This window comes from Dendrobates tinctorius, unplaced genomic scaffold, assembly GCF_039654945.1.
Source record: "Dendrobates tinctorius isolate UK_male_01 unplaced genomic scaffold, ASM3965494v1 ptg000044l, whole genome shotgun sequence".
Lineage (NCBI taxonomy): Eukaryota > Metazoa > Chordata > Amphibia > Anura > Dendrobatidae > Dendrobates > Dendrobates tinctorius.
Window position 1 is genome coordinate 35,036,699 of NW_027361712.1, and position 20,758 is coordinate 35,057,456.

The 20,758-nt window shown below is 41.4% G+C and overlaps 1 protein-coding gene across 1 annotated transcript; it reads right to left on the reverse strand.

The window, feature by feature from the left end:
• Positions 1–687: 687 nt before the first annotated feature.
• Positions 688–9,448, reverse strand: LOC141089188 (uncharacterized). The gene is made up of 2 exons (XM_073575523.1): positions 9,304–9,448; positions 688–4,065 (listed from the first exon to the last, which is right to left on the reverse strand). Exon 2 carries the CDS (start codon positions 4,057–4,059, stop codon positions 2,308–2,310), a length of 1,752 nt encoding a protein of 583 aa, XP_073431624.1. The 5' UTR covers positions 4,060–4,065; positions 9,304–9,448; the 3' UTR covers positions 688–2,307.
• Between the last annotated feature and the right edge of the window lie 11,310 nt (positions 9,449–20,758).

Genomic DNA, 20,758 nt, shown 5'->3' on the forward strand with positions numbered 1-20,758 from the left:
ACACGGACTTTCAACTCCCTCCAAAGGTTTTCTATAGGGTTGAGATCTGGAGACTGGCTAGGCCACTCCAGGACCTTGAAATGCTTCTTACGAAGCCACTCCTTCGTTGCCCTGGCGGTGTGCTTTGGATCATTGTCATGTTGAAAGACCCAGCCACGTTTCATCTTCAATGCCCTTGCTGATGGAAGGAGGTTTGCACTCAAAATCTCACGATACATGGCCCCATTCATTCTTTCATGTACCCGGATCAGTCGTCCTGGCCCCTTTGCAGAGAAACAGCCCCAAAGCATGATGTTTCCACCACCATGCTTTACAGTAGGTATGGTGTTTGATGGATGCAACTCAGTATTCTTTTTCCTCCAAACACGACAAGTTGTGTTTCTACCAAACAGTTCCAGTTTGGTTTCATCAGACCATAGGACATTCTCCCAAAACTCCTCTGGATCATCCAAATGCTCTCTAGCAAATTTCAGACGGGCCCGGACATGTACAGGCTTAAGCAGTGGGACACGTCTGGCACTGCAGGATCTGAGTCCATGGTGGCGTAGTGTGTTACTTATGGTAGGCCTTGATACATTGGTCCCAGCTCTCTGCAGTTCATTCACTAGGTCCCCTGTAGAAAAAAAAATATATATATATATATATCTTCTTGCACGGTTGAGAATCAAAAGTAAAAGCAATGTTGAATTGAGGATAAAATAAATCTTGTTTTTAATTGTTCATTTCAAAAAGTGATTACAAAAATGAAGAAAAGTAAGTTCATGACATGCAATAATTATTTGAAGAGAAAACGAGCATTGTTCTTACATATAGTCTTGAGCAGCTGTGTTGTCCGGGTGTTCGAGAGTCTCAAGGGATATGAGATCTACTGAACAAGAGTTAGGCTGGCTCTATATACTATTCTGACCTATAAACTACAACCACATATGGTGGCTTGCCACTATGTTCATAACTTCTTCCATATTAAGTGAACCCTAGTTATTTTAACAATATGCATACAGTTATTTATGCATTACCTTAGTCTGAGATATTTAAGCCTAAAGTCTGAGATCTTTAGAACCATTCATTATCTCTAAATAGTCACATTTTGACAGCTTTGACAAGTGACCTATAGACATTTGACAAGAGAGACAACTGTGTGAGCCAAGGAACTCAGAATAACTCAGTCACTTCTCTAAAGTAAGCAGAGCCTCTGCTAGCTGGACTCTGTATATTTTTTATTATAGAAATACTGATATTTTACAGTCCCCCCTGATTATGATTTGAGACATATCATAATCAATCTTAACTCATTCTCTCACCATTCGTATCACATTAATTCTTTATTCTGAAAACCTTGTATCACCATCTGCCCTGAATGTCATCTGAATTTTCAAACCTATTGTAAAAACAAAAATTAGATCAGAGAGTTATATTTTTTCGTTTTAACATCTCTCTTAAAATATCATCTTCCTTTTTCATTTCTATCTTTATATTCTTATAAATTCTCCTAATTTTACACATAATAATTATTTGATATATTATACACAGCAAAACTATGATAAATAAAATAACAATCGGATTAGACAATACATTTCCTGCTGCCATTTTCGCTGAAGACTGTGACCAACTAGTTACAGATTTTCCTAAATTTCTCCACCAAGATGAGCCTGACATACTCGTCCATTCATGTTCAATATCATTTAGATTACCTTGTTCATGTCTAAATACAATTTCAGCTTCTTTTAATTGTTTTGTCAGCAGATTCAATAAACCCTTGTCTTTCTTTATCTCATTTGTCCACAAATCCCAAGGGAATTTATTAACTTGTGACAAATTGAACTGGATCGGAAGGATTTTCAGACGTCTTGAGCCTATTGACGTAATATTAATACTTCCTTCCTTCTTTGTGAGAGTTTTAACATTTCCCTCAATACAATATAAACCCATTGTCAGATTTTCGACATGTACACAAGATGAGAAGAATGCAGAAACTGCTTCTTTTCCTGACATGACTTGGAAACAAGTTTTGTTAGCACTTACTGGTGTCACCAAGTCATGTATCGTGTGGACATTCTCAACTCTGGCATGACAAGAAGTATGATTATGGAAACATGAATGATAAATGACTTTATCCTGTCCAGGTAGGCACATTACCTTGGAAACAAAATTTAAGCATGACGAAATGTCTAATTGTTCAGTGTTGATACCATCAAATGCAAAATCTGTGTACTGTAATTGATAATATAACAATTGTGTAGGGCTGACAGGAATTCTCAGAACACCTATAGGAACCAGGGTTTCTTCTCTTCCTGACACTGGAATCAATTATGTTCCTACACAAATGTTCTGTTCACATCCTAACCACTTATTTACCCACAAATCTGTATGGTTTAACGCAAAGTTATATTCTATGGGCAAATTTCTTATTAGCCCTAAAGGGGTAATTCCACTTTGTAAGGCTTGTGCAATCATTTTCAGATTGGTGGAATATTCAATCTGAATTTCTAGACATGTTTTGGCCACTTGAGATTCCTGTTCACTTTCCATTAAAGCTAAAGTAGCATCTTGAAGATGTGATACAGAAGATCCCAATACAGTAGCAGTGTTCAAAACCATCTTTTCAAGGACTTGATTCAAGCTTTTCTGAATCTTTACCCCTTTTCCTCCAATATACCCAATATTTTCCAGATCTGATTTAAGTGTATGAATGTCCATAGTGTTAATTAAACTTCCTACTGTTCCTAATCCCCCCAAAATACCTTCTAACACTCCCCTCTTACTTCTAACCTGTGTTGAAGTTCTTTTCCCAAACCATTGTTCTATTCCCATCTCCATGTTAGTGAGATGTGGTTGACACTGGGGATATCTAGAAGAGATTTTCCAGTTAGACATGTTAAAGGTCCATACCATGGTCAGAAACACTCCATCTCGTAACAGAGGTTTAGTTTGGAATTGATTGATCTGAAAAGGAGTAGATGGTTGAAATCTTGTCTGTGTGCATACATTATCTACTGCTGACCATATATTTACCTTTACATCTCTACATTGTTTGTAGTTATATTTCGTTAAAATGCAACATTGGTAAAGTCCAGAATCCTTAGGAGATGGATTATCTACAGAAAAAATAAAATCCTTATTTAACCATCTCACGTTACCGGATTGACCTCTGTGTATAACATTTGTTGGACCATTTGAAAAACTTCCCAAAAATGATTTATCTTTGGTCCATATTAACAAAGATTCTGAAGGTACCTCTAACCTCGTGCTGCATTTTAGTAATAAAGGAGACATATTTTCTTGACTATATACTGCTTGTGGTGTAACCCTTACTTCTGGAGCTATAGTATTTGAAACTGTAAAAACTACAGATACCTGTACTTGTACTGGTTCTCTGGTTATCTGAAAATTCCATGTTTTTACCCAATCCTCGTCTCCTTCTGTAATAGAAAGAAATGAAGGATCTAAAACTTTCCCAAAAAGTTGTGTCTTTAACAAAGCATCTGTTTTGGATGTTTCAACTTTCCCTTTTGCGATCATCTCATTTGTAATATCGCCTGACCACTCAGCTTTCTCTTCACCTCTTATCTCTATATTCCAGAATAACACATCTGTAGGACTACATTCCCATGTGCCTGTCTTATTATTGTGTATATAATCTCCTTGTAACTGTGTGAACTTCGTCTTAGGTCCTGTGGCTGCATGTAATATTATGTCAGTGTCATGTATGAAGTGTAGCTCAATACAGCATTTTGCACCAAAACCCATGCAAATGTTTCCAGTAATATCTACTGAATCGTCCGGTATGTCCTCATCTATTAAGCTTTGTAGATTCGTTCCTCTCGGTTTCCTTGGATGTAAAGTTCCTTTGAAAAGTTCCTTCACTTCACTAGTATTTGTTCCATGGTGTGAAATATCTTCAGCGTAGATCACAGTTGAAACAGTACAAAACAGCAGAAATGTGATTCCCATCAGATAGTAGCTTTTCCTGGGAAATTTCTTTTTCTCCTGAAGGATTGGTGTTGAATCCCTTCCATCAAGGACGTGGAGTTTCGTATTCCAGTTCTTATTGGAATCCATTTCTTCCTAAAAGAAATGCAGTATCATTTTTTTGCAATATACAGTTTGCATTGATCAACATGTACCCACAATTTTTGTTGTCTGCGGGTATTTTTAACCACCTTAGATGCTCGTTGCACAAGTATCATCACTTGTCCCATGGTTTCGATAATTTCAAAAGGACCTTCCCAATTACTTTCCCAAGGTCCATTCTTCCTGAAAGTTTTAATCATCACTAGAGCCCCTTTCTTGAATTTGGATATATATGGTGGCTCCATTCTCTGCATTCTTAATGCAGCATGTGGAAGAATCGTTTTCAAATTTTCCTGCAACAATTGCAACCATTTGGACCTTGCAACAGCATCTTTTTGTGGTGTAGACAAAAATGGTTCATGAGGAAAAATCAATGGCATTTTTCTTCCTGTCATCAGTTCAAAAGGAGTAAACTGAGTTGTGGCAGAGGTTGTTCCTCTTACACTCAACAGTACAAAAGGTACTGCATCAACCCAAGTATTGCCTTTGTCCAATAACATCTTGGCAATTCTGGATTTTATTGTTCTATTCATCCTTTCCACAATACCAGCAGACTGTGGATGGTAGGGTACATGAAACTGCTGTCGTACCCCTAGAATAGCACAAACGGCTTGCATGATTTTTCCTGTAAAGTGACTTCCTCGATCAGAGGTGATCATTCTTGGGATCCCCCAAGTACAAAAGACATGATTAACTAATGCTCTAGCTGTAGACAAAGCATCATCTTTCCTGACAGGTAAAATTTCAACCCACTTAGAAAAAGCATCTACCACAACCAATGCATACCTGAGACCATTTTTACCTGATGGTAACGGTCCAATGTAGTCGATTTGTAACGTAGACCATGGACCATCTGCAGGTGCGATTCGGAGTAGTGGCGGTTTCTGTCCTTTTGGTCTTGGATTAATTTGGGCACAAATGAGACATGATTGAACAACACTTTGCACTGTCTCTTCCATCTTTTCCCAGTAAAATTTCTCTCTGAGAATGCCTAACAATTTTTGTTGGCCCAAATGACCCAAACTTTCATGATTGTATTTTGTGAACTCAACCTGTAGATGTCTTGGGACAACAGGACGCAACTCCCCGTTTAAGTCATGACACAAAACCCCGTTTTCACAAACAAAGGGAGGTTTTGGATCAACCCGGGAAGCAACAAGAGATGAGTCTTTTTCTTGTTCTTCCGCAAAAGAAGGGATATGCGTATCTGTTCTTTGAACTGCTGAAACCTCGAGAGGTTCAGGTTCAAACACCTCTTCTCCTGTCAGGGCTGCCTCTTTGGCTAGCATATCTGCGGTTGCATTTCCAACAGATAATTCATCATCATATTTTTTATGGGCCGGAACCTTGACAATAGCAAAACCATTAGGGTTTTTTGATGCTATCCTGAAAATTGTCTTCAGTGTGTCACTGTGAACAAGAGTCTTATTAGATGAATCTACATAACCTCTTTTTTCCCAAACTGACAAGTAATCTGTCAGTGATCTTACAACATAAGAGCTATCACTGTAGATCACAATGGGACACTGATCATCTGCTTCATTCAGCTGTAGTACCATTTTTACTGCTTCTAGCTCTGCTCTTTGAGCTGAAAAATGACTCGGTAATTTGTGCTTCACAACCTGTCCTCTTTTGGGATAAAAAATGGCATATCCTGAATAATAGTGCCCATCTGAATAGAATCTGGAACCATCTACAAAAATTGGTTCGTCTGTTACCTCTGCTTTCCGTCTGAAAAGTGATGGACTTGGATCCTGAAAAGACTGTAAACAATCATGAGTTTGTCCTTCATATTGCATCAGCTGAGGAAGAACATATTTGGCCTTGTAATCTACCTCAATTTGTTTGGGAGACAATGACAATAACCAATGAGCAAATCTCTGATGTGACACACCTGGGATATTATTCTCAAAGAGAAGTTTTAGTGTAGAGTGAGGAGTTTGCAAAATGATTTTGTTGAACCCGACAATATGTTCGGTTGCTTTGACTGCAAAGTACACACCTACCAAGTGTCTTGCACAGGTCTCAAAACCTTTTTCAACAGGTGAGAGAAGTTTTGAAAAATAGCCCAAAATTCTCCACTCTTCTCCCTGTAATTGCAGTAACACAGCAGAAACAGAAATCTCCGATGTGTGCACTTGCAAAGCAAATGGAGCCGAAGGATCTACTGTGGACAAAGCAGGTGCATTTTGTAAATTCATTTTCAATTGTTCAAATGAGGTTTGCTGTTCATCACACCAAGGACCAAAGTAATCACTGTTTTCACCTTTCAAAAGATCATATAAAGGTCTGGCCTTATCTGCAAAATTCTCAATGAAATCCCTTGAATAATTCATAAGACCTAAAAAATGTCTCAATGCCTTGTGTGATGTCGGAATTGGTAGGGAAGCAATTGCCTCAATTCTTTCCTGCAGTGGCTGCCTTTTTCCTGAACTCAACAGCACCCCTAAAAATCTGACCTCAGTCTGCATTAATTTGACCTTTTTGGTGTTCAATTTCAACCCTGCATCATGCAGCAACTCAAACAATTCTGTCAGAAGAGAAACATGTGTCTCTTTATCCTCTGTAGACAATAAAATATCATCCACATATTGCAGAATGCAATCAGGCCTCGAAAATCTGGATAATACCTTTGCCAATGCTTGATGAAAAACACTAGGTGACAAATGTGCTCCTTGAGGTAACCTGCAAAACAGATATTGCTCGTCCAAGAAAGTAAATGCAAACTTATACTGACAACTCTTTTCAAGAGGTATACTGAAAAAACCATTGCTAATGTCCAGTACAGAGAAGTATTTGGCCTTTGCATTTAACCTTGCCATCATGTCATGAGTATCTGCCACAATTGGTGCGACATTGGGTGTATGCTTATTGAACATCCGTAAATCCAATATCATTCGATAAGAACCATCAGATTTCAAAACACACCACAAAGGATTGTTACTTACAGAATTAGCCTTTCGGATAACACCTTGATCTAACAATTCCTGTATGATCTTTGACATAGAGTCAATTGTTTCTGGAGGCAATTTATACTGACGCTGTGGCGGGGGATCACGCCCCTCCACATTCACAATAACGTCCTTCATTGTACCAACCTCATTCCTGAACTGAGCCCAAAGAGAAGGAAAAAGCTGTACAATTTCTGTCAATACCTCGTCATCATTAGTGTCAGGCCACAAATGGTCAGATGACACAACATCATTCAAGCAAATACTTCCAACATGGCTATAATCATTAGGATCAATGACTACCGGTTTACAACCATTGGAATCTTTCCAGATCACTTGATTTCCTAGGTCAACTACCCATCCGAATTTCTGCATAAAATCTGTGCCAAGTATATTTTCAGAATCACGACAATACCAGATGTCAATTTCTGTTTTGAAAGAACTAGGTATTTCCAAAATCACATTGGGAACTAAGGTTGCTTTAGTTCCACCTTTTCCACTGAAACCGACAATTGTACAAACTGGTGAATCTGGGTTTAGCTTCAAATCAAGGTTTGTAACACTTAACTGAGCTCCTGTGTCAATAAGAAATACAACATTCTGGCCTGCTAAACTTACTTTGATAAATGGTCTTCCACAGTCATCCAATGTAACTCGAGTCACAAATTCCAATGGATGTGGTACAGGAATAGTCTGTGATTGTCAGAAAGATGAAGGAGATGGGAGAAGACCAGTGTCCTTTTTAAAAGACCTTGGAATTCTATCCCTTGACTCTGTTTCCTTCACTGTCATTTCTCTGATCTGTCTGATTAATGGTGCATATGGTGACTGTGTTTGTCTGTTGGCAGTATGAGCAGGTGCAGATAATTGTAATGCAGGTGCGGAAGGTGTGGTGTATGATTTTGGCATGAGTCCGTTTTCCCTTCCAAGCTTACCTGTTCCTTGTGTACCCATCTCTGATTCTGCTCTCAAAAATTTCCTGCACTGCCACTTCAAGTGTCCAGGTATACCACAAAAATAACAATGGATATTGTTCCTTTGTGTAGTATTTTTACCTCAATGCTCAATGTAATCCCTGCTCTTGGAGAATACTGTGGCTCTAGGTTTCAGTTGACTGTCTTCCTTCTCATGAACTACCGCTATTTTAGCCTTGACCTGATTTTGTTTCATGGATCTCCTTATTCTGTCAATAAAAACTGTTGCTTCTTGCAATGATGGCTGAGTGTTAGCCAATTGCACTGAGGCAGGATCTAAGTACTTGAACTTCTTTACAAAAAATTTGATCATGGATGCTGGCTCTTCGTGAGGCCCGAGATCCATTACCATCCTATAGGCCTGTTCAAACTTTACCAAAAAAGAGAATGGGTCTTCAGAAATATTTGTTTGTAAACTCCCTAAAATATCAACTGTAGGCATGTCTTCTCCAGTTGTAAACAATACTAATTGTCTAAGTCTGTCTTCTTTTGTACTATGTGCCATTTCATTCTCATCATTTAATCTGGGTGTGGTCTGTAATCTTTTTCCCATATGTGAAGGTAACCAAACTTTGAATATTTTATTCTTTTGCTCATCATTCAGATTGTATTTGTCTGTGTTTGATTCAAAAGTGTCCGCATTATAAAAGGCATCCATCTTATCATTGTAATTTGGAATGTCTTTTACAATTTTCATTAGCTGATCGTGTATTTTCAGATTAATGCGTGCTGCTCTGTCATGTAATTTTTTCCGTTGTAATTCTACTGCCTCTAATTCCTCTACTGAAGCATCTGGATCCTGCATATTTGGTACAAATGATGACGCAGCAACACTGTCCTCCTGTTTACTTGTTAATCTTGTGTTAGCAGAAACCCTTTTTATGTCTTGTCGTAATTTAGACAATAACTCTGTCCTGGTATCTATTTGATCTTCCAATTGTTCAATATGCTCTGACAAAATCAAACAATTTGGACAATCAAAGTAATCCCCGTCAGACTCTTGTGTGTCACGTGGTGTGTCAGTGTGATTAATGTCTTGTGTGACAATGCATGTTTTATAGGTGTTAGGTTCAGTTTTCTCAAAGACTAGGCTATTATACACATGAACTAGCTGCATAACATTCTGAAGTTTCCTTTGTAATTTTCTTACTGAGAAAAACCTTTTGTCAATTTTAACATTTTCTGCCTCACATTGATTATACAAACTAGACCATAATTGGGCATCCGTATGATTATGAACAAACTTGAAATCTATGTTACTTTTCTTAGCATAATCATGTATAAAATCCATTATATTTTTTCCTCACCTATTGAGAGTCTTTCCCGTCAATGGATGGTCCTCTGTGTCCTTATGCAATCCTCAGATCTCCGTCTGGATGAGACGCATGCAGCTCTTTACGATCCTCACCCGTCGTCTCCAGGTTCAGTGTGATCCTTGTGCCGTGAAATAGTGGAATTCCTGAGGCTTGTACAACAGGTGGTTTTTAGCAGAGTTCGTGCTCCCCCCTTGCACAATCGAGGAAGGAATGCCAACCAAAATCAGCACAAAAGATCAAGCTGGCTCAGGCTCGCCAAAATGTAGAAAAATATATATATATATATCTTCTTGCACGGTTGAGAATCAAAAGTAAAAGCAATGTTGAATTGAGGATAAAATAAATCTTGTTTTTAATTGTTCATTTCAAAAAGTGATTACAAAAATGAAGAAAAGTAAGTTCATGACATGCAATAATTATTTAAAGAGAAAATGAGCATTGTTCTTACATATAGTCTTGAGCAGCTGTGTTGTCCGGGTGTTCGAGAGTCTCAAGGGATATGAGATCTACTGAACAAGAGTTAGGCCGGCTTTATATACTATTCTGACCTATAAACTACAACCACATATGGTGGCTTGCCACTATGTTCATAACTTCTTCCATATTAAGTGAACCCTAGTTATTTTAACAATATGCATACAGTTATTTATGCATTACCTTAGTCTGAGATATTTAAGCCTAAAGTCTGAGATCTTTAGAACCATTCATTATCTCTAAATAGTCACATTTTGACAGCTTTGACAAGTGACCTATAGACATTTGACAAGAGAGACAACTGTGTGAGCCAAGGAACTCAGAATAACTCAGTCACTTCTCTAAAGTAAGCAGAGCCTCTGCTAGCTGGACTCTGTATATTTTTTATTATAGAAATACTGATATTTTACATCCCCCCCGCGTGGTTCTGGGATTTTTGCTCACCGTTCTTGTGATCATTCTGACCCCACGGGGTGGGATTTTGCGTGGAGCACCAGATCGAGGGAGATTATCAGTGGTCTTGTATGTCTTCCATTTTCTAATTATTGCTCCCACAGTTGATTTCTTCACTCCAAGCTGGTTGGCTATTGCAGATTCAGTCTTCCCAGCCTGGTGCAGGGCTACAATTTTGTTTCTGGTGTCCTTTGATAGCTCTTTGGTCTTCACCATAGTGGAGTTTGGAGTCAGACTGTTTGAGGGTGTGCACAGGTGTCTTTTTATACTGATAACAAGTTTAAACAGGTGCCATTACTACAGGTAATGAGTGGAGGAAAGAGGAGACTCTTAAAGAAGACAGGTTACAGGTCTGTGAGAGCCAGAAATCTTGATTGCTTGTTTCTGACCAAATACTTATTTTCCACCATAATATGCAAATAAAATGAAAAAAAAACAGACAATGTGATTTTCTGGATTTTTTTTTCTCAGTTTGTCTCCCATAGTTGAGGTCTACCTATGATGTAAATTACAGACGCCTCTCATCTTTTTAAGTGGTGGAACTTGCACTATTGCTGACTGACTAAATACTTTTTTGCCCCACTGTATATACAATTATACACACTAAACCGGGAAATGTTTGGAGGTTTAGGACAGCTTCTGTGACCCCCTTACATCTGTGTGAGGTGCCAGAAACAATTTAGTGATTTTATTATGGCTTTGAGGTACCAGGACTGGTAGACCATATAAACTGTATTGAGGTCTCCTACCAAACATCATGCGTGGGAAGAAGGATAGACAGTTTGAATTGAAGATCCCAGTTCTTTTGTTCCTTTACTAAATAAGCCATTGCCAGTAATGATTGAAAACACATAAACATATGTGCGAGTGCAGTGTTCATGCGTATGGGACAAGATAGCTACTGACCAAATGAGCTTTCAGATGACAGCGGTCTTTGTTGTACATTCACCATTAGATCAGCAAGAAGCATTAAGAATTCCAGATCTGTGGCAGATGTAGTAATAATCACAGAGGTCGCAGCTGCGATTTGGCAGAGAGGGCAGGTGGGCACTGTACAGAAACTGCTTTTAACGCTATCTGTGACCTCATGATGTGGCTCTAGGAGTCCATTGGCTCTCTGCTCTGCTACTTACTCTGACAACATGCAGACTACTTTAGGTCAGTGACCTGCCAGATGATTAAACCACAAGAAACACGTCAGGTGGTGTGGTGCACCAAGCTGACTACAAGGAATAGGAGAAAAACTGCGCCCTTCTGCACTTTGACCACTTATGGCTGCTATTTTTCACTGTGATAATTGTGCTGCAATTACACTCCTTACCTCTGTAGGCTGCTGTTGTGTTCTGCAACTGCCCTTTACTAAGATGGCAGATTATCAACCTGTGAAATCCATCTTGTTTCCTGTTTAGGCCTACTTAAAGCCACATGGATCTATCACTCTTGCTTGAATATTGTGCCTAGCTGTTAGTTACTTGCTTTTGTTCCTCCAGCCACTGGATTCCAGCAGTGCTACACCAGTATCGTAACAGGATACTGAAGCTCTCATCATAGAAGCTGACGAGGGAGGAAAATTTGAGGTTTGTGTAACCAAGATGAACTGTTTGCTTACTAACATCTATGCAGTCAGGCAAACACTAAGAACAAAATACACAACATTTGAAAATCATACATCCCAAAGTTTTCGACAAGCTACACAGGATATACAGAATATTATACAAGATCTAAGCAATAAGACTGCACACAGTCCAAGCAGGTCCTTCAATTACAAAATCAACAAACAGCTCCGGACCCTCTGCCCACCCTTCCACTCCCACCTTTCAGGTTTGATAGAGACAGTGACAAATATTGTGGATTCATCAGCCAGTCAAGATTGTACTTTGGTAAACACCCTGCTGACTTCCATACTGACCGATCAAAAGTATTTTGTATCATTATGCTACTGACACATAAAGCCTGGGCAAGCCCCCTTATTGAAATTCACGATGATCGACTTAATGACCTGGGGGCCTTATTTGATGACCCTAATTGTTGTGCAAGAGCTTCAGCTACTTTGACGGCTCTACATCAGAGTAAGCGCTCTGTCGCGGAGTGCACCATAGAACTCAGATGGTGGGTGATTATTATTAGTATTATTATCATTATTACTATGGAAACTGTTGATGGATCGCCACTAAATTCAGGACCAGTGAATCAAGGGACTGAACCCTTAAAGATATTTATGGCACCTAATCACCATGAGGTTTGATCCTTCTTATTAATGTCATCTCCACATTTTCCATTAATCATGGAGTAGCCCTGGCTAGAGACTCAAAAATCCCACAATCAATTGGGAGACCAAAAAAGTGTCTTTTCCTTCTGCTGTCCATTCCCCACAGGCTTTGCCAGATGAAGAGGTTGTAGAGGATCCTGAACAATCTTCTAATCTACCACCTATATATAAGGATTTTGCTGATGTATATGACAAGAAAAGTGCTGAAAAACTCCCTCCTCATCGGCCGTATGATTGTCCAATTGATCTATTGCCTAGAGCAGCAATACTCTTTAGGCTGGAGTCACACACAACGTCTAAAAAATCGGTCCGTTTTTGATGAACCACAATCGCACTAATGTTTCCTGAACAGTGATCCGTCTGTCATCCAATTGGAATGCGAGGATGTGATTTTCTCTCATCTGAGTGTCCGTTTGACATCCGTCTGGCGAGATTTTGTCGGCGGCTTGCAAAATGGACATATAATGGAGCCCAATGACAGGTTAAAACACAAACGAAAGAATATGTATAGACACATAGACACATAGAATACATACATATATATATAAGACACAGATAAAACACACAGTATGACAAACGTGCATAAATACTCTGTTGTAAAATATATGCGACAGTAAGCAGCAAGTGCTAGTAAAAGATGTCAACAAAACCAGGGTATTTAGTTGATATGTTTTTTTTGCAAAACAATGTACGCTAAGCCACTCTACCACATCACGGTATACCCTTCTCGGAGCAGTCCTATCTAATATATTTAAAACCTGATCATGTGAACAATACCTTAATGAGCAGGGTTCAGAAAGGTGCTGCCCGGTTTGGGCTCGCTGGGCAAAATGGCTTTTTATGTGCATGTCCCAAAAGAGAGAGGCGGGGATCTCCCAAAGCTTGCATAAGCAAGAAATCAATAGATTCAGAACACATAACACATGCACAAAAAAATTAAATATATTTTACAACAGAGTATTTATGCACGTTTGTCATAGTGTGTTCTTTCTGTGTCTTCATTTTTGGGTGGTGTGAACAGGGTCTTCCTGACCTGTTCATTTTTTTTTTTTGTGCATGTGTCATGTGTTCTGATTATATATATATATATATATATATATATATATATATACAGGTCATTGAGACATATATATATTTCATAGAGTTCTACATATTAGAATAGCCGCTAAATCAATTGCCGACTTCTGTAAAATCCATAAAGCATTAGCACCTGTCCCGTTATAAACCACTTAACCCCTTCTGATGGATTGCAGCGGGGAACCTGACTGACCAGCGGAGAGGTAAGGATATTATTGCTTTTTTGTTTTATTTTTGTTACAGGTCCATGGTTTATTTATGGATTAGCAGAGGAATAAATACGGTCAAAAACTTGTTTTCTTTGTTTCATTAAAATAATTTTTAACTAAGGTCTGTGTGTGTTTAATAGTCTAGGGTTAATAATGGATAGGTGTCTTATTAACACCTCTCCGTTATTAATCCAGCTTAATTCCACCTTCGAATAGCAAGGTGACATTAACCCATTAATATTACCCCATATCCCACCGCTACACGGGAGTGAGATGAGAGAGGATAAGTGCCAGAAAAGGCGTTTCTGGGGAGTCTGGGGGCAGATTTTTGTAGCCGGGTCCCTCTCAAGGCTATTAAAATCTGCCCTTACTCACTGGCTTTACCTCTCTTGCTGAGAAATTGCTGCGGGAGCCAACACAATTTTTTTCAGTGAATTAACTCCTTAATTTAACACCTACATGTCCCAAATTTTGCACACATACCCTCATCCAATTATTAGTCAGACATATAAAAAATAAATGAAATGGTTAACTGTATGTAAACCATGTGTCATTTCACGTCGGGTTTTGCATTGATTTTACAGAAGCCGGCAATTGATTTAGCGGCTATTCTGCTATGTAGAACTCTATGAAATATATATATATAAAAATAGGCAGCACTCCAAATTAAATGTGAAAAAAGTGGATATTTTACTGACCCTCAGGTGAGGACGTTTCAACGCTATCATTGAGTGGCCAACCCTTAAAAATGTGAAAGAGATCCAAAGGTTTGCTGATTTTTACAGAAGTTTCATTAAGACTTTTTCAGGTATAATTTCACCTATCACCGAATTAACACAAAAAGGTGTCAGGGCTGGCGGAACGCACCAAATAATATAAAGATGGTAATAAGGTGCGTTCGCAGCCCTGGATCCACTGTGCAGAGATGTTAACAGCTGCTCGGTAATGGCGGACACTAGATGGCGGTATCGCACTGGACACACGTGGGTTAAGCACCACCCAGTATGTAGTAGCGAAGTACCATGGGTAGGGGGTTTCATAATGAGTCATTCACCAGAGACATTCATACATGCATGCAACACTCACTCCACATGGTCTATACTAGCGCACGGCCGTGCGACCGTGCGATCCTTTTATAACCGCAGCCTTCCAGGACCTTGTTGATGGCCAAATCCGAGCTGCTTGAGGACCTGAGCATGTGACCTCTGATCATCAATGAGCGGTCGTATCACAGGCATGCTTAGATGGAGAAAAGCAGGACTTAGTCCCAGGAGTGTCTGCTCACCGCTGACTAATGCTGGATGCTAAAGCTGAACCTGGTACAACAGCAGCAACCAGATGCATAGCATTAGCCTGAGCAAGAAGCTGGGATTGACATCTCTGCTGAGCAGGAACCTCTGTGGCTGAAGAATGGGAGACCGCAGTGGACATGGCTTGAAGTTCCCCCTGTGCAGTGGCGGGAGCTCGACGCCTAACAAAAGGCTTATCTTTTATTTAGTCTCCTCAAGCACAAGATGTTTTTCTTGCCTGAAAACGAAGTTCAATACAGCTCTAGTCCTATACTGATGCATCCCAATCCTGAACATGCCTTTATTGTAGAAGACAGTGCAGCTGGGGCCATTCTATCACAAAGAACAGGAACAAAAGATTTGCTACATCCTTGTGCCTATTTCTCACGGACCTTGACTGTGTCACTGTCACGATCCCACCGCTGACACCGGTATGTCACAGACGGAGGGACGTGCCAACACACGGCTATCACAGGCACAGGGGGGCTTATCTCAGTTATCCCACCACTGGCACCATGTGATAAAAAAACAGCAAGCTAGTCTTGCCCTAACAATTTACCGCAGGAGGGTTTATTTTGGTTGTCCCACCACTGCCCACAATACTTCACAAAACTTTTCAGTTCCACTTTGGAACACGAAGCTCTCTAGCGCCCCTTTACCCTCAGGTCAGTCAGGGAACTACACCTGGGATAATTGGTTGTCGGCCATCTGCTTCAATGAGGTCTGGCCACCCGCCACGCTACAGTGAGGGAATTATAAAATGCTCTGGCCGCAGCCACCCAATTAGCTTATAAAATCCCTTTCTGTCACACTCAGCAGTACCTGGGACCCAGACCACACTTCACTGCCACCAGCTCCAGATTTCCCTTATTAATTTATAAACTTAATAGAGGGGTTCGAAGCCAACCCAATTCAGTAGTGTAATTATCTTAAAGGCACGTAAATTCCTCTTAGAGCATGAAGACAGACTAGAGATGAGCGACTTTGCCTTTTTTACGGTCGAGTCGGGTTTCATGAAACCAGACTTTCTCAAAATTCGAGTCAAACAAAATCGGCCGACTATAGGGAAAAGTCGGGTGTCTGACTGAAACACGAAACCCAATGCAAGTCAATGGGGAAGCAAAGTCGACAGGGAGTGGAGGACAGTAAACACACCTACAGTGCCCATTTCAATGCCAACAACATCAATTCTTATTACTTAAGCTTGTCAACCTTAATTTACTTCATAATAATAGTTATGCATTGAAAACTGGGGGTTATTTGGCTAAAGTTGTGGGGGGGTAGGGCTGGCTCCAGGTTTTCGTGTGCCCCAGGCGAAAGAGTGTCAGTGGGCCCCTTTAACACATTGTTACGATTCTAGTAGGAACCGGAGAGTGGACCCTCTGGGTCGTGGCTCCAGAGCCCCCGAGGGCGAGCGGCCCAGGTGATGACCACCCCCTATACAGGGAGTGTTAGGGGCAGGCCCAAGGGGGGTGAGACCACGACAGCCGGAACCAAAGGGACGACCCAGGGAGTGTACAGAGGGAAAGGCCAAAGGATACTGACTAGAGTAGGCCCGGAGCAGGAGGGAGACAGAACGTAGGGAACCAGGACCGATCAGGATGGAGCCAGAGCAGGAACGCTGGAAGAAAGAAGGAAGAAAGGTTAGGGGGGACTGACCTAGGGGTGAGGACGGAACCCTAGCTAAGGAACCACCGGTGACAGGAGCAGAGAAGGACCAGGCGAGGTACAGGCACGGAGGCAGCAGAGGGGGCTGAGCGGGAGTCCAGTCGGGGCTATGGAGCGGAGAGCAGAGCGCAGACCAGAGAGAGGGGGGACCTGAGAGTCGGGTGCGACGCTGCGCAGGAACGCTAAGCGCCACAGAGGAAGACAAACAGGCGTCTTACCATTCCAGACGCCAGACAGAAATACCCGGTGGGCGCCGCCATGTTGGGGGCGGAGCCACCGGGTCACGTGCTCCCAGGATGCCCCGCGGTGAGAAACGAGCGAGTGCGCATGTGCGTGCCTCTGACGCGCCGTGACCCTGCAAAGCCAGACAGGGCACGGCGCGAGGATGAAGGAGGGACGCGCCGGGAGGAGGGGGACCCCAGGTGAGCATCGGGGCGCGTAATACACATACCACAATTCATGATGCTTCGATACGGCAGAGAAATCTTGGTACAGTACAATGAAAAATATTTCACTTCTTACATGACATGACTGATATCTGATTTAAATTCTACAATAGCTCCAAAAATGGACAGTATATTACTCCACACAGCATTATGGCCACCACATAGTGCGCCATACAGAATAATGAGCCCCACATATTTCTCCATACAGAATAATTGGTCCCATATAATGTTCCATACAGTATATGATGAGCTCCACATAATGCTACAGGATATGTTAGTCCCCATGGATGATGCTCCAGTGTCTTATGGGCCAAATAATGCTCCATATATAATGGGCCCTATTTCTAATGCTCCAGTGTATAATGTGCCCCATAAATACTGCTCCAGTGTCTGATGTCCACCATTTGGAATGCTCCAGTATATGATGGGACTCATGGATGATGCTCCAGTGTATGATGGGCCCAATTAATGCTCCATATATAACCTGCCCCATTTAGAATACTCCAGTATATGATGGACCCCATGGATGATGCTCCAGTGTCTTATGGGTCCAAATAATGCTCCATATATAACGGGCACCATTTCTAATGCTCCAGTGTATAATGGGCCCCATAAATGCTGCTCTAGTGTCTGATGTCCTCCATTTGAAATGCTTCAGTATATGATGGGCCTCATGGATAATGCGCCAGTGTCTTATGGGCCCAAATAATGCTCCATATATAATCTGCCCCAATAGATGCTGCTCCAGTGTCTGATCTGCCCCATTTAGAATGCTCCAGTATATGATGGGCCCCATGAATGATGTTCCAGTGTCCTATGGGCTCAAATAATGCTCCATATATAATGGTCCCCATTTCTAATGCTCCAGTGTATAATGGGCCCCGTAAATGCTACTCCAGTGTATGATGTCCACCATTTGGAATGCTCCATTGTATAATGGGCCCCATAGATGCTGCTCCAGTGTCTGATCTGCCCCATTTAGAATGCCCCAGTATATGATGGGCCCCATGAATGATGTTCCAGTGTCCTATGGGCCCACACAATGCTCCATATATAATGGGCCCCATATATCATTCTCCAGTGTATAGTGCTCCCCAAAAATTGCTCCCAACCTTTATAAAAATACCTCTCCTCGCTGGGCATTGCTCTACTCTGGACTCCTCAGCGTCGCCATCTTCCAGCTCTCTGCACTTGGACTGTTTAGGCAGAGGGCATACAGACGTGATGTCATTGCGATCTCTGACCTGAATGTCACTGTCAGGAAACGTGGAAGACATCACGGTGGTGGAGCAGAGAGTGGTAAGTATTGCAAGTGCTGTGGCCCTGAGCAAGCAGGGGGGCCCACCCGTGGGTGACGGCTCTGGCACAGGGCCCCTCATAGTACGACGGTGTGTCTGACGGCGAGTGGGCCTCCCCACCGTCAGAGACACTTTATTGTACTATGAGGGGCCCTGTGACAGTGCTGTCGCCCACGAGTATGCCCCCCCACCTACTCAGGGAACCGACACTTTCATCTGCACCTTCCTCTGTGTCAACGTGTAAGGTGGTATAGTATGCGGGAAGGGGAATCTGAGTTTCATCAGGGTCAGATTCTGGCTCTGTAAAGTGCGAGAGAAATGTAGTGCTGTGGGTGAATGCACCAGCAGAATCACCAAGCAGTGGCTGTGCATCAGTGCACTCCATGTCAGATTCATGTTGGACTGGGGAATTCAGGATTTGTCTTGATAATCCAGGCATGGTATGTGAAAAGAGCTCCATGGAGTAATCTGAAGTGTGGCCTGCCACATCCTTCACTTTTGGTGGTGGTGAAGGACACAAGGAAAGGGGTTGTTACTGACCAGAAGCCTGCACTGACGACTCAGTGCTTGCATTTTTTGAAACTTCAGAAGAGGACGCAATAGAGCTGGAGGCTGTTTCGGCAATGTAAGCCAAAACCAGTTCCTGATGCTCTGGCTTTAAAAGCGGTTTACCTACTCCCAGAAAAGGTAGCCTTGCCTACAGTGTGCGTCCTTGCTCATTGGCAGAAAAAAGGCGCCTGAAAGCATTATGGGAAACGCGACTTTGGCGCTCGGGTCGCCGAGCGCATGGTCAAACTCACGCTATGGTCGGGTTTCGAACGGTGAAACTCGACTTTAACAAAAGTCGGGGACTTTTGAATTTGACCGATCCATTTCGCTCAACTCTAAGACAGACTAATAAAGTTATAATTTATTCCCAAAAGATGGGCAGTGATTACAGAGATAAAAGATTTTAAAAATTGAGACATTAGATATGTACATTACAAATATAAAATAAACAGGTTTAAAAAACAGAAATTAACACTTACATGTGCTTAGATGGTCTTAGGCTAACCATGTGGGGAGAAGGCAGAGCCAAACGTCTCCACTCTGAGTTTCTTTTGGCATGGAATCTCCAGCTCGAATTACTTCCCAACTGAGTGAGTGTACTCTATAGTTCAGGGTAATGACACCATAAAAGGGGCTGTCTGGTGATGGTCCTTCCCCTTGCTCTTGGAGTTAGAATCCGACTACCAAACTTATAATAACTATATCTCGCAGAGGGTACTTCGTATAAACACGCACATAGTATCATCTTTTCTGGCCTGTCAAAGGCAATAATTCAAGACCAAACATGCAGTAATTATGTCACACCGTTTAGGAGAAATCCATTTCTTGGATTCTGTCGGCGCTGGAACCGTGAAAAACATAGGCTAGGACGCTGGGTCGACACATTTTGCAGAAATGTAATTTTCGTGGTTTTACCATAAATGCACAGGCATTTTATGACCAAATGATTAAATCCCCATTACTGTCAATGAGAAGCTGCACATGTTTCAGAGACAAAGGGACCCCCTGCAGTGAGGCAGGAAGGAGCTCACACTGGGAATTCAGGTTAGACTTGTTTTTTTGTGTGAGCTGAGTAGGGAGAAGGGGGAATCCTCACTGGGATCTCAGATTACACAGAGCTGCACAGTGTGTGAGCCATGGGTGAAGAAGGGGGGTCGCAGGGGCTGACAGGCGAAAAGTCTCCTCTGTGGGTAGAGAATGGAAGATTCTGGAATGTTCCGGAGAAGACATATCTTACTTTCATTACAGTCACAAAAGAATTATGATGTGGGGAACAAAGCGCTTTTAGCTATCATTGCTGCTTGCTAGGAATGGAGACATCATCTAGAAGGAGCAGCTCAACAAATTGTTGTTTTAACTGTCCATCATTACCTTGAATTTGTTAGATCTGCCAAAAGTTTGTCCACTAAGCTCAAAGGAGTCTTTTTCTTAAGTGATTCAATTTTTTTTTTATCTCTTACAGACCTGGCTCTCGTAATGATAAGGCTGATGCTTTATTTGGGATGTTTTCCAAAGATTCTTCTCCAACAGCACTACCAACAATTATTCTGCCTGATCCCAACTTCCTGAGAATGATCCATAACAAAGACTAGCTTGAAGATATACGGGAAGCATACGAGACAGACCTAATTCTTCTGCATCCACCAGATGATATATCTCTAAATTTTGGAAATAAAGTATAAACTGTAATCGCTTCATCTATGTTCCAGAAACT